General features: G+C 41.4%; 1 protein-coding gene across 16 annotated transcripts in view; it reads right to left on the reverse strand.

Annotated features, from left to right (window-relative positions):
- Positions 1-475: 475 nt before the first annotated feature.
- LOC139408482 (formin-binding protein 1-like) overlaps positions 476-12,158 on the reverse strand; it is a 107,011-nt gene continuing 95,328 nt past the window's right edge. For 4 of the 16 annotated variants that reach the window (XM_071152437.1, XM_071152433.1, XM_071152430.1 and 1 more), the window contains 5 exons: positions 6,175-6,307; positions 5,882-6,012; positions 5,623-5,774; positions 5,291-5,449; positions 481-3,505 (listed from right to left, as the gene is read on the reverse strand). In XM_071152437.1, coding sequence (XP_071008538.1) covers positions 3,498-3,505; positions 5,291-5,449; positions 5,623-5,774; positions 5,882-6,012; positions 6,175-6,307 — 583 coding nt within the window. In that variant the 3' untranslated portion in view covers positions 481-3,497. Of the gene's footprint in view, positions 3,506-4,334; positions 5,450-5,604; positions 5,778-5,881; positions 6,013-6,174; positions 6,308-12,158 lie in introns of those variants that run through there. The other 12 variants (XM_071152440.1, XM_071152429.1, XM_071152426.1 and 9 more) reach the window with 7 other exon arrangements.

The following is a 12,158-nucleotide window of genomic DNA, read 5'->3' on the forward strand; positions in this document are numbered from 1 at the left end:
GATGTTTATGGGACATATTGGAGTGCCAACAAAATAAGCTCGTCAAAGGTAAGGCATGAATTATATTTTTATTTCTGCGTTCTGTCGCGCCTGCAGGGTTGAAATATGTTTTCTCTCTTTTGTTTACGGAGGTGCTATCCTCAGATAATAGCATCGTTTGCTTTCATCAAAAAACCTTTTTGAAATCTGACATGTTGGCTGGATTCACAACAAGTGTAGCTTTAATTTGCCATCTTGCATGTGTGATTTAATGAAAGTTTGATTTTTATAGTAAGTTATTTGAATTTGGCGCTCTGCATTTTCCCTGGCTTTTGGCCAGGTGAGACGCTAGCGTCCCACATATCCCAGAGAGGTTAACAAGTGACAGCCATAAGGGATCGTAGCTTTTACCTGGTCAGTCCATTATGGAAAGAGCAGGTGTTTTGTATGTTCCAGTGTAAGCCTGACTCAGACCACTCACACAAGAAAAAAAGTAAGTTATTTTCAACATGTATTTAATTGGCACAGTTAACACAATACAAAGTATTCAGTGCTCTAAAACATAAGCATATACCAACTTGAACACAAACAAAAGTGCTAAACACACCATTTGGCAGACTTTACAAAAAAAACAGTCTTAGCAAAGCAGAGAAAACAAAGTAAGGCCTTTAATACTTAACCTTAAAAATATATTTCCTTTTTTGTCTTAGTTTAATCCATATTTATTTATATATATTCTCTCTAATTTCAACAAGCCATTTTCTTTTGTACAGGTGCACTGGGGCCTGGCTGGAGGTCTGGGTTGGTCTCAGTCGAGAGTTAGGCAGATTTTTCTCTATACTGGCTCTCTGAGTGGGTATGTCTGTCAGTCAGCACAGCACAGAGATGCACCTTCTGATGGTCTGCATAAAAATCAGTTTTGCCTTCTCACAAACAAACAAAACAACTGCCAAGTCAATATCTACACTAGTCAAAATAAGAGCTGGACGGGTGGGAATAGCAAAGTGAAACTTTGACCTGACCTGGTTCTCGGCCACAGAACATGCAGATTTGCGCTGCTTGTCTTTTTAAATTATGTCAAGTAACTGGGACTCCACATGGTGATGGATCACTGTTCAATTGTGGTTCTGCTGATAATATACATGGTTTGCATTGATACAATTTCAGTTGCTGCTCCTTGAAATGTTGCTTGAGTAATAATACTGGAATACATTTTTTTTCAAAACACTCTTAAGGTGGAGTGCCAAATGGCACCCTATTCCCCACATAGTGCAATTATTTTGACCAGAGCTGGATCAAAAGTAGTGCACTATATAGGGAGCCATTTGGGACATACCTGAAGCTAATAATATCACTAATTGCTTCATTACACAAAACAATGTTTTTCATTACTTTATCTACAGTGACTTCAGGCAGATCAAACAACTGGTTTCATCATCAAGTGGTTTGTAATTCAGGTGCAACAGTTTTCCAGCTAGAAACTAGCTACAAATTAAAAAGCAATCTCTTCGACCAAACACTGTTAAAAAATAATTACAAAATTAAAATGTTTATATGCGTTCAAGAAAGGGAAACAGTGGACATCATCATCTCTGTAGACCTTGAGAGTAATCTTCCTTCACCACCTTTATAAAAAAACGAGATGTCTCGACCTAGTCAACATACCATAGATAATAGAATGGCATCTTACTCCCCCTGATTACTGCACAGTTGGGTAGAGCATGCAAGTTAAGCATTTCACTGTACTTGTGCATGTGACACAACTTGAACTTGTTTTTAGTGGTAGCTAGGATCAACCCAGTTAAGGCCCAATAGGAAGTTTGTCTTGTCTCATATTCAGTCACAACATTGTGGGAAAGGTGTGTGGATCATAGTATACAATACTTCCACACGCAGTAGTAAGTGGCCCAAGCAAACTACATGATCATTTTAAATAATCTTCAAGTTCTCTTCCAGGGGACACTGTCTGTTGGATATACAGTGGAGACGTGAAACACCGCAGCATGTATCCACAGGATGACGCTAACGACCGCTTGCCTTCAACACACTTCTCAAACACGTACAATGTCAGCCAACAACATTACATACATACAGTATAACAAATAGACAAATTCAATGTTTTACTGTGCATGATGTCATTCAGAAACAGACATTTTGGAATCCCACATTTTCTTCTCTTCTGGTAATGAGATTTGAGCTGGAGGAGTTACTGTGAGGGAGAGCACACACTCACTGTTAAAAACACAGGTAGGTGAACATGCTTTCAGAGACGACGAACAGTCAAACAGCCACAACAAAAAACTAAATAAGGAACAGCTAGTAGATGATCCACAGGCACAGAACCCAAAAGGTGACAAATGGATAAACTGGTTAAGAAGTGTAACAGGCCGTGGGGGTTAACTTAAACAAAAAAGGCCAGGCGACGAGCATAAGCTAGCCCCCTGAGCCAAGCGCGAGGGGCGAGCCAAGGAGGAGACAGGGCAAGCATGCACACCGCACGCACCACCTGAGAGATGCCCCACCATAAGCGGTGACATGGCGCTCAACGACCAGCGACTGACACTTGCAGGGGAGGGGTCTGTGGAGGGGAGGGGTGTGGCCAGAGAGGAGCAGACGGGAGGCCAGTAACAACACATGATGGTATGGTAAGGAGAGAAAGTGCAGGTGAGTGAAGTAATGTGAACCTGTCTCCAACCCCACGTTCCTGGAACTCCCAGCCCTGTCCCTTTCTCAGTCATGGATGGAGTGTGTATGGGGGATGTACATGATACTGACAGGCACCCACACGCGTACACACACTATATATGAACTTCAGTCATACAGATGACGAATCAGAGAGTGGAATAAATGTGTTGTTTCCATGGAAACTCCATGTGATGCTGTATCTGGACTGTTCCTTCTGCGATGATGGCTCTGAGTCAATGAGTGAGAGATTCTGCAACTGCATCCACCTGATTGATTTGTATGGGAATGTGGACTGGAGAGGGACATGGTTTGGCTTCATGTCTGGTGGGATGGTGTGTGTGGGTTGTAGTCGGGGGCAGATTGGGTTGGTCCCGGCCCTGTCTGACCACACCCTGCCGTGCTTTAGGAGGGGGGTTAGGGAGGAGTGGCAGGGAAGTGGGTTGGGACTCGGGGGGGCATTCGAGGTGAGAGAGCCAACAGTGTCCATGGTAACGCCGCATAGCGGAAGCTGAGTTAGTACATTGAGAAGCAAAGCTTTGCAGAGACAAAAGAAGCAAAATGATAAATGGGTAATAACCTATTAAAAAATAAAAGATTTACGAGCGCTCAATTTGGTTTGTTTTTCTCTTATTGTTGCTTCTGGTCAGAGACCGTTGCAGAAGGAGAGAACTCTACAAATGTATCAGGTTGGAAATTGAGATGCATCATAGGTCTCCTGTCTTTGCCTCGGTCATGTGGCTCTCTCTGACTTTCTGACCGTAAAGGAACGTGAATGTGGTCGCTCTGTCGCTGAGGCTGCTTGCCCTGCCATTCCTGAGCCAGCTCTCACACTTTTAGGAATCTGCAATTTGAAAAAAAAGTATAAATAACACAAGAATCTCAGAAAGAAAATGTAGTTCACTATTCTTTGCATTCGTCTTCTGAAGGAAATATTGTTCTGTAGTCAGATAACTATCTAATCCAGAGAACCCAAGAAGCTCCTTCCCTCTGGCTTTAATATCAATTGCTATACCTTAAAAATTTAATCTTTTGATTCTGCTACTGTTTCTAAATGTCAACTTTGTGTGTGAATCTATCATTTCCAAAAACCAAGAGACACTTAAGCTTCTAACAATCTCAAACATGCACCAAAACATGTTATGTAAAACCTAAAATGACTACAAATGTAACATGCCTCACATTTCATTTGGACCCTGGTTTGGGGGAAGTGTGTTAGCACTGACAGAAATGGGATTACTTTACTGCTTGAGGAGAAAGGGTTGTGAAGGCATATTTGTTGAGCTTTTTGAGATTTGACAAAGTTGGAATCTCTTCCAAGAGACCTTTTGGGCCTATGATTGCACAATTCAGTAATCTTCAAAAGATAAATGCCTGGATATTTTAGAGGCATAAAACAGTTTGTCAACACCATACTTTAGCACAGATGCTTCTCAAATCGACTCATCTGCACAAGGGTGCTACTCAAAACCCATGCATGAGCTGGCAACCAACCAGGCACCAACGTTCCAATCAGCCCCACAACAGTCCGTTCTCACAATGTTCTCACCGAGAGAAGGAAAATGGCGGTACAGCTCATTCTCAATCCTGTATTCCTGTATGAAAAGAAAGGCCCAGAATAGTCCAAAACTAAAATATATATATATACATAAAGCAGTCTCTTTCTTGGACCTTTAAGTATGTGATTGGTGCATCTTGACTGTACAGGAGTGAGACAATCTAAGGGATAGGGGTTGTTATTCAAAACTATATATTTGTCATGAATTAGGTACAGCATGTAGTCACTATGTATAGCAGAATCAGTAATTTCTCATTAGCATATTTCTACATTGTATAATCTAGCATGCTTTACTACTGGGGACAGCAAGCAACTGGTGTTGATTTTTTTCCCCACATGCTCTTTAAAAACTATCCTGTGGTTTTAACCCCCCCAAAAAGTTTATTTGAGAGCCTATATTAGTTATCTTCAAATATCACCTCTGTGTGGGAAGATGATACAGACCATCAACATCTTATGTTAGTCAAACACAGATACAGACACAAACTTACATTTGCCATTTTGTTTTCATCCTGACCTCAACTAGTCTATCTTTGAGGCCATTGGCTATGATAAAATATATATTTGAGGTCAGTTGATTACATGTCTGGGGAGAAAGAAATGGCAGCAGATTCAAAAAGTTGGGAAATATGACCCTATGCATATCAAGAACAATAAGACAGCAGCACTCATTGAAATCATCATTAAAACTGGCCTGATTCCCATTGAGTTGACTGGAGAGGTAATGACAGTACTCCCGGCTGGCCACTCAGTGGCACTAAAGCAAACGAGGAGAGGATTCTCTCAGAACCAGTGGGAAAACAACACTCCCCTAGATACTGATCTAGGATTAGCTTCCACAACCCTAACCTTCACCTTTCTAGTTTAAAATGCAAAACTGACCCGGGTGGAAACCCTGACAGAGCAAGATGGAAATTCTGATTGGTCCATCTTTCAGAGAGGGAGAGAATGGGAGGAGTCTACTCTGGTCTAACCAACCATCGCCCTCACTCCTCCCATCTTCTCTCACCAAATCCTTCTTTCGTCCCATCCAAAAAGAAAACCCCTTCAGTTAAATGTATGTCATAGCACCTTTGGTGTTCGTTTCCAAAAAGACCTCGACGTAGGACGTGGGTACGTAGCCTTCTTCCTCTTCGTTCCTGCGGACCCTCGTCCAGCCGTCACCTTTATCCTGCTCTATTACAAACAGCAGCTCTCCTTCTGTCACTGAGATAGTCCCCTCATTATGACCTGAGGGAGGAGGAAAGGAAGGAGGGAGGGAGGGAGGGAGAGAGACAGTGTAAAAAAAATAGGTGGGAAAGTATTATTGTTGCGTTTCTCTCAAATAGTCAAATAGATGTGCCAGCCCACATTACCCGTGTTGTTGTCTCTGATTGGTGTATTACCTGTTAAAGGTGTATTACCTTCAAATGAGTAGACGGCTTTACAGGTGCCGATGGTGGGCAGTGTCTCCTCATCCCCATCGTCAAACTCATCATCAAACTCTGGAGTGTTTGCTATGGCCACCTTGACCTGAGTCTCTGAACTCTGCTCCTCTGTGTAACTGCCATCCGGGCTGCTCAAGGACCAACACACACAGTAACTATAGCAATCTCACAACACATACTGTAACAAACTAGAAAGCTGTGTTGATTAATGGAGTGTGTGTTGTGTGTACTGTACCTCTCTCTGTCTTGTGCACAGTTGTTGTCGACCATGGTGCTGTTGCTGTTCTGTGACTCGTACAGACCACTCTGTCTCCTGGGAGGGTCACTCCTCGACGGTAACCTCCCCTCCACCTCCGCCAGCCATCCCTGGTAGGGACAGTCAGACACACACACGTACGTTAGGGATGTGAGATGAGATCTGCTAGTGTAGTTCATTCCAGAGCTATACTAGCAACACTCACAGTTCGTCCAGCATCTAGAAATAAATTAATGTCTGGGAAAAGGTCAAGAGGGCTTAGGATGACTCACCTCGAATTTCTGGACCTCGGACTGCAGTTTCTCGATGTTCATTGCCATCTCTACTAGCCGGGGGTCCACACTGGCAGGGTCTCCCATCTGGGGATTCTTCTCATACACACCCTTCATCTTAGTTAGGGCATCTCTGATGGATGGACACAGAGGAAGAGATATTAACTCATTTCATCATCCGTTCCCCCGCAGAAATCAAATTAGTATAATAACCAAATCCCCATACATATGCCAGTTTAAGCTAGAGATATGGTTTATTTTGCATTGGATTAGTGGCGACGTGTCATTCAGAGAAGAGCCCCACCTGTTTAGCCATTTTTTTTCTTCTTTCTGTTTTGCATGTTATTCTGGCATTAATACGTGTCACATATCAGTTTGCAAACAATATAAAAATGAATCCATTATTGAGTTAATAAAGCCGAATGAAGGTGTTTCAGCCTAGCTCAGTGCTTTCTGTGGTGGTGGAGCAGCCAGCGGAAAATACGTAACTAGGGGTTCTCTAGTTGCGCTGTGATTGGCTCAGTGTTATTTCACTCATGGGGACACTACGTCACCACAAAATCTACAGGTAGAGCTCGAAAATTCAAGTCCCTTGGGTGCTGCCATAGAGTTACATTAGAAGTGCCCATCCAAGAAGGCTCAAGGTCATTGGCCACAGATAAAATGTAAAATCACGTTATATCTACCATAGCTTTGATTGGATTGATGTCAACCTCATACTCTCAAAATCTTGATGACAAGCAGTCATCATCATGCATCAAGTCGGCAATCTACTGGCAAATCCTTTTCAATCCTTGCCATATAAAGAGAAATTATAGATAAAACGTATCGGTGCTCATCGGCCATTGGACATAAACATTACATAAATTGTAAATCGCAAATTCAACAATGAGTGATAAAGCGCCACTACAGCCTGGGGTTCGATCCCAGGCTGTGTCACTGCCTGCCGTGATCGGGAGACGCATGGGACGGCGCACAATTGGTCCAACGTCGTCCAGGTTAGGGGAGGGTTTGGCCGGCCGTGATGTCCTTGTCTCATCGTGCTCTAGCGACTCCTTGTTGTGGGCCGGTCGGTCGACTTCGGGCGACAGTGTTTGAGATGGTGCGGCTGGCTTCCAGATTAAGCGAGCAGTGTGTCAAGAAGCAGTGTGGGCTCTCGACCTTTGCCGAGTCCGTAGGGGAATTGCAGAAACGGAAAACGATACGGAAAATCATTTTGAATGGTCATCCAACTCTGAATTCCAAGTCTGGATTTCGGTCCTCTTTCTAGAGCCCACAAGAAGGCCCGCCGCGCCACCTTCCTGTTCAAGTGAGCACAGCACAGCAAGGTGAGTCCAAAAATATATTGTATGCTGTTGCATAAATGATGTAATATGCCAGGGGGATATGTATACTGTAGCTAAGAAAGTAATACTAAGTGTATGTTGTGTAGTAAGCTGTTAGTAGCCCATGTACTTCACCCTAATAATTTGCTCCCTTTTCACCGCACAACTTAGCCTACTTGGTGGTGCAGATCAGGCCTATAGCCTGTTTAATATTGTAAGAGCTTTCATTGTCTGCTTATATGCCCACTTTATTTATCCTACAGTTCTAACTTGCTGTACAGGGACAATACTGTAATAATGGCCCATGTTCTGAATTCTATCGTCGTGCATTTCAAAAGTGCTGAACAAATAGTTATATTGACTACGTCCATCCTAGCGCACTCATTGTCTTAAATCTAAATTATGGATTGCCTCTTATGCGCGCGTCGTCCCCTTATGTCATAGTTTGTACATCTCAATTAGAAACCACATTTGTTTAAGCAAGTCAGCCGTATCAGCTATGTTTTTTTTAAAAGGCAGTAAATGAGGCTGAATGAACTGTTTCGCTGCCCGACGAGGCTCTGCTGATAGCCAGGTGTAGCAGTGTTAAGGTTTTGGGACAGCTTTATATATGTCCTAATAGTTTGTGGGCATCGTTTGTCACCGCTATAGTGCAATTAATGTATTGTTTAGTGTTGTGTAGTGGCTTTGCTGGCATGCGTCAAACTCCCCCCCCCCCCCTATAGCGCTCTCTTATGTAACACCTCTCCATCTGCGGTGAAAGGTGACAGAGATAGAGCGGTGTTTGTCAGACCATGAGACATCCTGAAAATCGGTCTTCTCACAAAATTGTCTGTAGCGGCCGAACGATTTGGCCTAAAAACTATTATGAACCCTCTATGGAAAGATGAGACTCTCACGAACACAATGGTGTTCTCCATCTTGGGACTCATCTGAAGTCGGTACAGCAAATGCCAAATTCTGTCTGTAGCGTCTGAACAGTTTGGGCTACACACTAATATGTAAAGGTGGAACTAACGAACATGTAAATGTCAGTTGTTTTGCTCCAGAACACCCACAGGCCTCACAAGACTCGTCTGAAGGTACAAATGTATGGAGTGACAAAAATAAGGAGTTAAATACAGTTGAAGTCTGAAGTTTACATACACTTAGGTTGGAGTCATTAAAAGTTGTTTTTCAACCACTCCACAAATTTCTTGTTAAACAAACTATAGTTTTGGCAAGTCGGTTAGGACATACACTTGGTGCATGACACAAGTAATTTTTCCAACAATTGTTTACAGACAGATTATTTCACTAATAATTCACTGTATCACAATTCCAGTGGGTGAAGTTTACACAGCTTGGAAAATTCCAGAAAATTATATAATGGATTCAGAAGCTTCTGATAGGCTAATTGACATTATTTGAGTCTGTTGGAGGTGTACCTGTGGATGTATTTCAAGGCCTACCTTCAAAGTCAGTGCCTCTTTGCTTGACATCATGGGAAAATCAAAAGAAATCAGCCAAGACCTCAGAAGTCTGAGTCTGGTTCATCCTTGGGAGCAATTTCCAAACGTGACGGTATCACGTTCATCTGTACAAACAATAGTACGCAAGTATATGACACCATTCAGCCGTCATACCGCTCAGGGAGGAGACACGTTCTGTCTCCTAGAGATGAACGTACTTTGGTGCAAAAAGTGCAAATCAATCCCAGAACAACAGCAAAGGACCTTGTGAAGATGCTGGAGGAAACGGGTACAAAAGTCTCTATATCCACAGTAAAACGAGTCCTATATCGACATAACCTGAAAGGCCGCTCAGCAAGGAAGAAGCCACTGCTCCAAAACCACAATAAAAAAGACTATGGTTTGCAACTGCACATGGGGACAATGATCGTACCTTTTGGAGAAATGTCCTCTGTTCTGATGAAAGAAAAATAGAACTGTTTGGCAACAATGACCATTGTTATGTTTGGAGGAAAAAGGGGGATGCTTGCAAGCCGAAGAACACCATCCCAACCATGAAGGACGGGGGTGGCAGCATCATGTTGTGGGGGTGCTTTGCTACAGGAGGGACTGGTGCACTTCACAAAATAGATGGCATCATGAGGGAGGAATATTATGTGGATATATTGAAGCAACATCTCAAGACATCAATCAGGAAGTTAAAGCTTGGTCCCAAATGGGTCTTCCAAATGGACAATGACCCCATGCATACTTCCAATGTTATGGCAAAATGGCAACAAAGTCAAGGTATTGGAGTGGCCATCACAAAGCCCTAACCGCTTTATAAATTTGTGGGCAGAACTGAAAAAGTGTGTGCGAGCAAGGAGGCCTACAAACCTGACTCAGTTACACCAAGGAAAGCTTGTGGAAGACTACCCAAAACAATTTAAATTGTTATGGCTGCAGGGGCAATATTGAGTAGCTTGGATGAAAAGGTGCCCATTGTTAACGGCCAGCTCCTCAGTCTCAGTTGCTAATATATGCATATTATTATTAGTATTGGATAGAAAACACTCTAAAGTTTCCAAAACTGTCAAAATATTGTCTGTGAGTATAACAGAAATGATATTGCAGGCGAAACCCTGAGGAAAATCAAAACAGGAAGTGGCTTCTATTTTGAAAACTCCATGTTCCATAGCCTTCCTTTGCTCCATTTAAAGGGATATGAACCAGATTCCCTTTCCTATCGCTTCCTCAAGGAGCCAACAGTCTTCAGACATAGTTTCAGGCTTGTATTTTGAAAAATGAGCCAGAACGATTACATCGCCTCCAGTGGTCATGTGAGTTTTGCTCGTGCAACAGAGTTTGGATAGGTATTGCTTTTCCCTCTCCTACTGTGAAAGACATTTGCGGTTGATAGATTATCGATTATATATTTTAAAAACAACCTGAGGATTGATTATAAAAAACGTTTGGCATGTTTCTGTGGACATTATGGAAACTATTTGGAATTTTCATCTGCGTTGTCGTGACTGCTCTTTTCTGTGGATTTCTCAACATAACGCGACAAACAAACTGAGGTATTTTGGATATAAAAATAATCTTTATGGAACAAAAGGAACATTTGTTGTGTAACTGGGAGTCTCGTGAGTGAAAACATCCGAAGATCATCAAAGGTAAACGATTAATTTGATTGCTTTTCTGATTTTCGTGACTGAGCTACCTGATGCTAAGTGTACTTAATGTTTTATCGTGCGATCGATAGACTTACACAAACGTTTGGATTGCTTTCGCTGTAAAGCATACTTTCAAAATCAGGCTAAGCTGTGTTTTCCTATATTGCACTTGTGATTTCATGAATATAAATATTTATAGAAATATTTATTGTATGTAGCGGTTGTTGATGACACTTATCCTGATAGTGGGATTGCAGCCATAACAAGTTAAAGGCAATGTTACCAAATACTAATTGAGTGTATGTAAACTTCTGACCCACTGGGAATGTGATGAAAGAAATAAAATATGAAATAAATCATTCTCTCTACTGTTATTCTGACATTTCACATTCTTAAAATAACGTGGTGATCCTAACTGACCTAAGACAGGGAATTTTTACTAGGATTAAATGTCAGGAATTGTGAAAAACTGAGTTTAAATGTAGTTGGCTAAGGTGTATGTAAACTTCCAACTTCAACTGCACATATTACCTCAACTATTTTTTTACTTAACACTTACTTTTCTTAAAACTGTATTGTTGGCTAAGGGCTTGTAAGTAAGCATTTCACTGTAAGGTCTACCTGTTGTATTCGGTGCATGTGACAAATCACATTTGATTTGATGTTCTAATTGATTTTTTTAAATATAGAAAAAATATTTAATCTCAAATAGCAAAATTATCCTTGGTATGGACTTCTTAAAACAATTCCAAATAAATTAGTAGAACCACCCCCTTGCCCCAGTTTACACAGGGCGTAGACAGTTTAGTGCCAAAAAACAAGAGGTTAAATACATGTAAAAAAAATATATATATATATATATATATACAAATAACAAATGTTTCCTGGTCTTTCTTATATCACGCAGATATAGGACAGACACTTTTGAACAAACTTCCTTTAGATTTTTTGGGGGCGACTATCTGTTGTTCTATGTAGTGAATCTGTTATTTAATGCGTTTGTATGGGCTAATAGCAGTAAGGACAAAAATATTTGTTCATCAAATAATTGTTTTATATTTTTTGGGGGTACATCAAGTGGTTTTAAAATTCAAAATAGCAATATGAGCCCTAGTATGACCTTCTTAAAACAATTCCATATAGCTTAGTAGTACCCCCCTCTCCCGGCTTAGACTCACATTGGTTAATAACACTCAGACGGAAACAAATTAGAGACCCTGGGATTTACAACTCCTTGGTTGGGTCTGAAGCTTTCTTGAGGCTTATTTTTTTAAAGGAAAAATCTATAAAAAAAACTATTTTGGTATTTGTTTAATTAGTCCACTGTTAAGACAATCCAAATGCTTTTGCATGTTTTCAAGATATAGGATTTTCAAGAAGCAATGTGTCACTTGCCACATCATGATGATGCGTTTTGTATCATATGATGGCTTTTGCATCATCGCCGCAGTTTTACTGGGGACATTTTGTTTCCACAACAGGGCTGACACTAAAGGAAGTGAGCTTTTAGGGACGAGGTAGGACATCATTTCCAAACAAATATGGATGAGGCT

Source organism: Oncorhynchus clarkii, chromosome 5 (assembly GCF_045791955.1).
Source record: "Oncorhynchus clarkii lewisi isolate Uvic-CL-2024 chromosome 5, UVic_Ocla_1.0, whole genome shotgun sequence".
Classification (NCBI taxonomy): domain Eukaryota; kingdom Metazoa; phylum Chordata; class Actinopteri; order Salmoniformes; family Salmonidae; genus Oncorhynchus; species Oncorhynchus clarkii.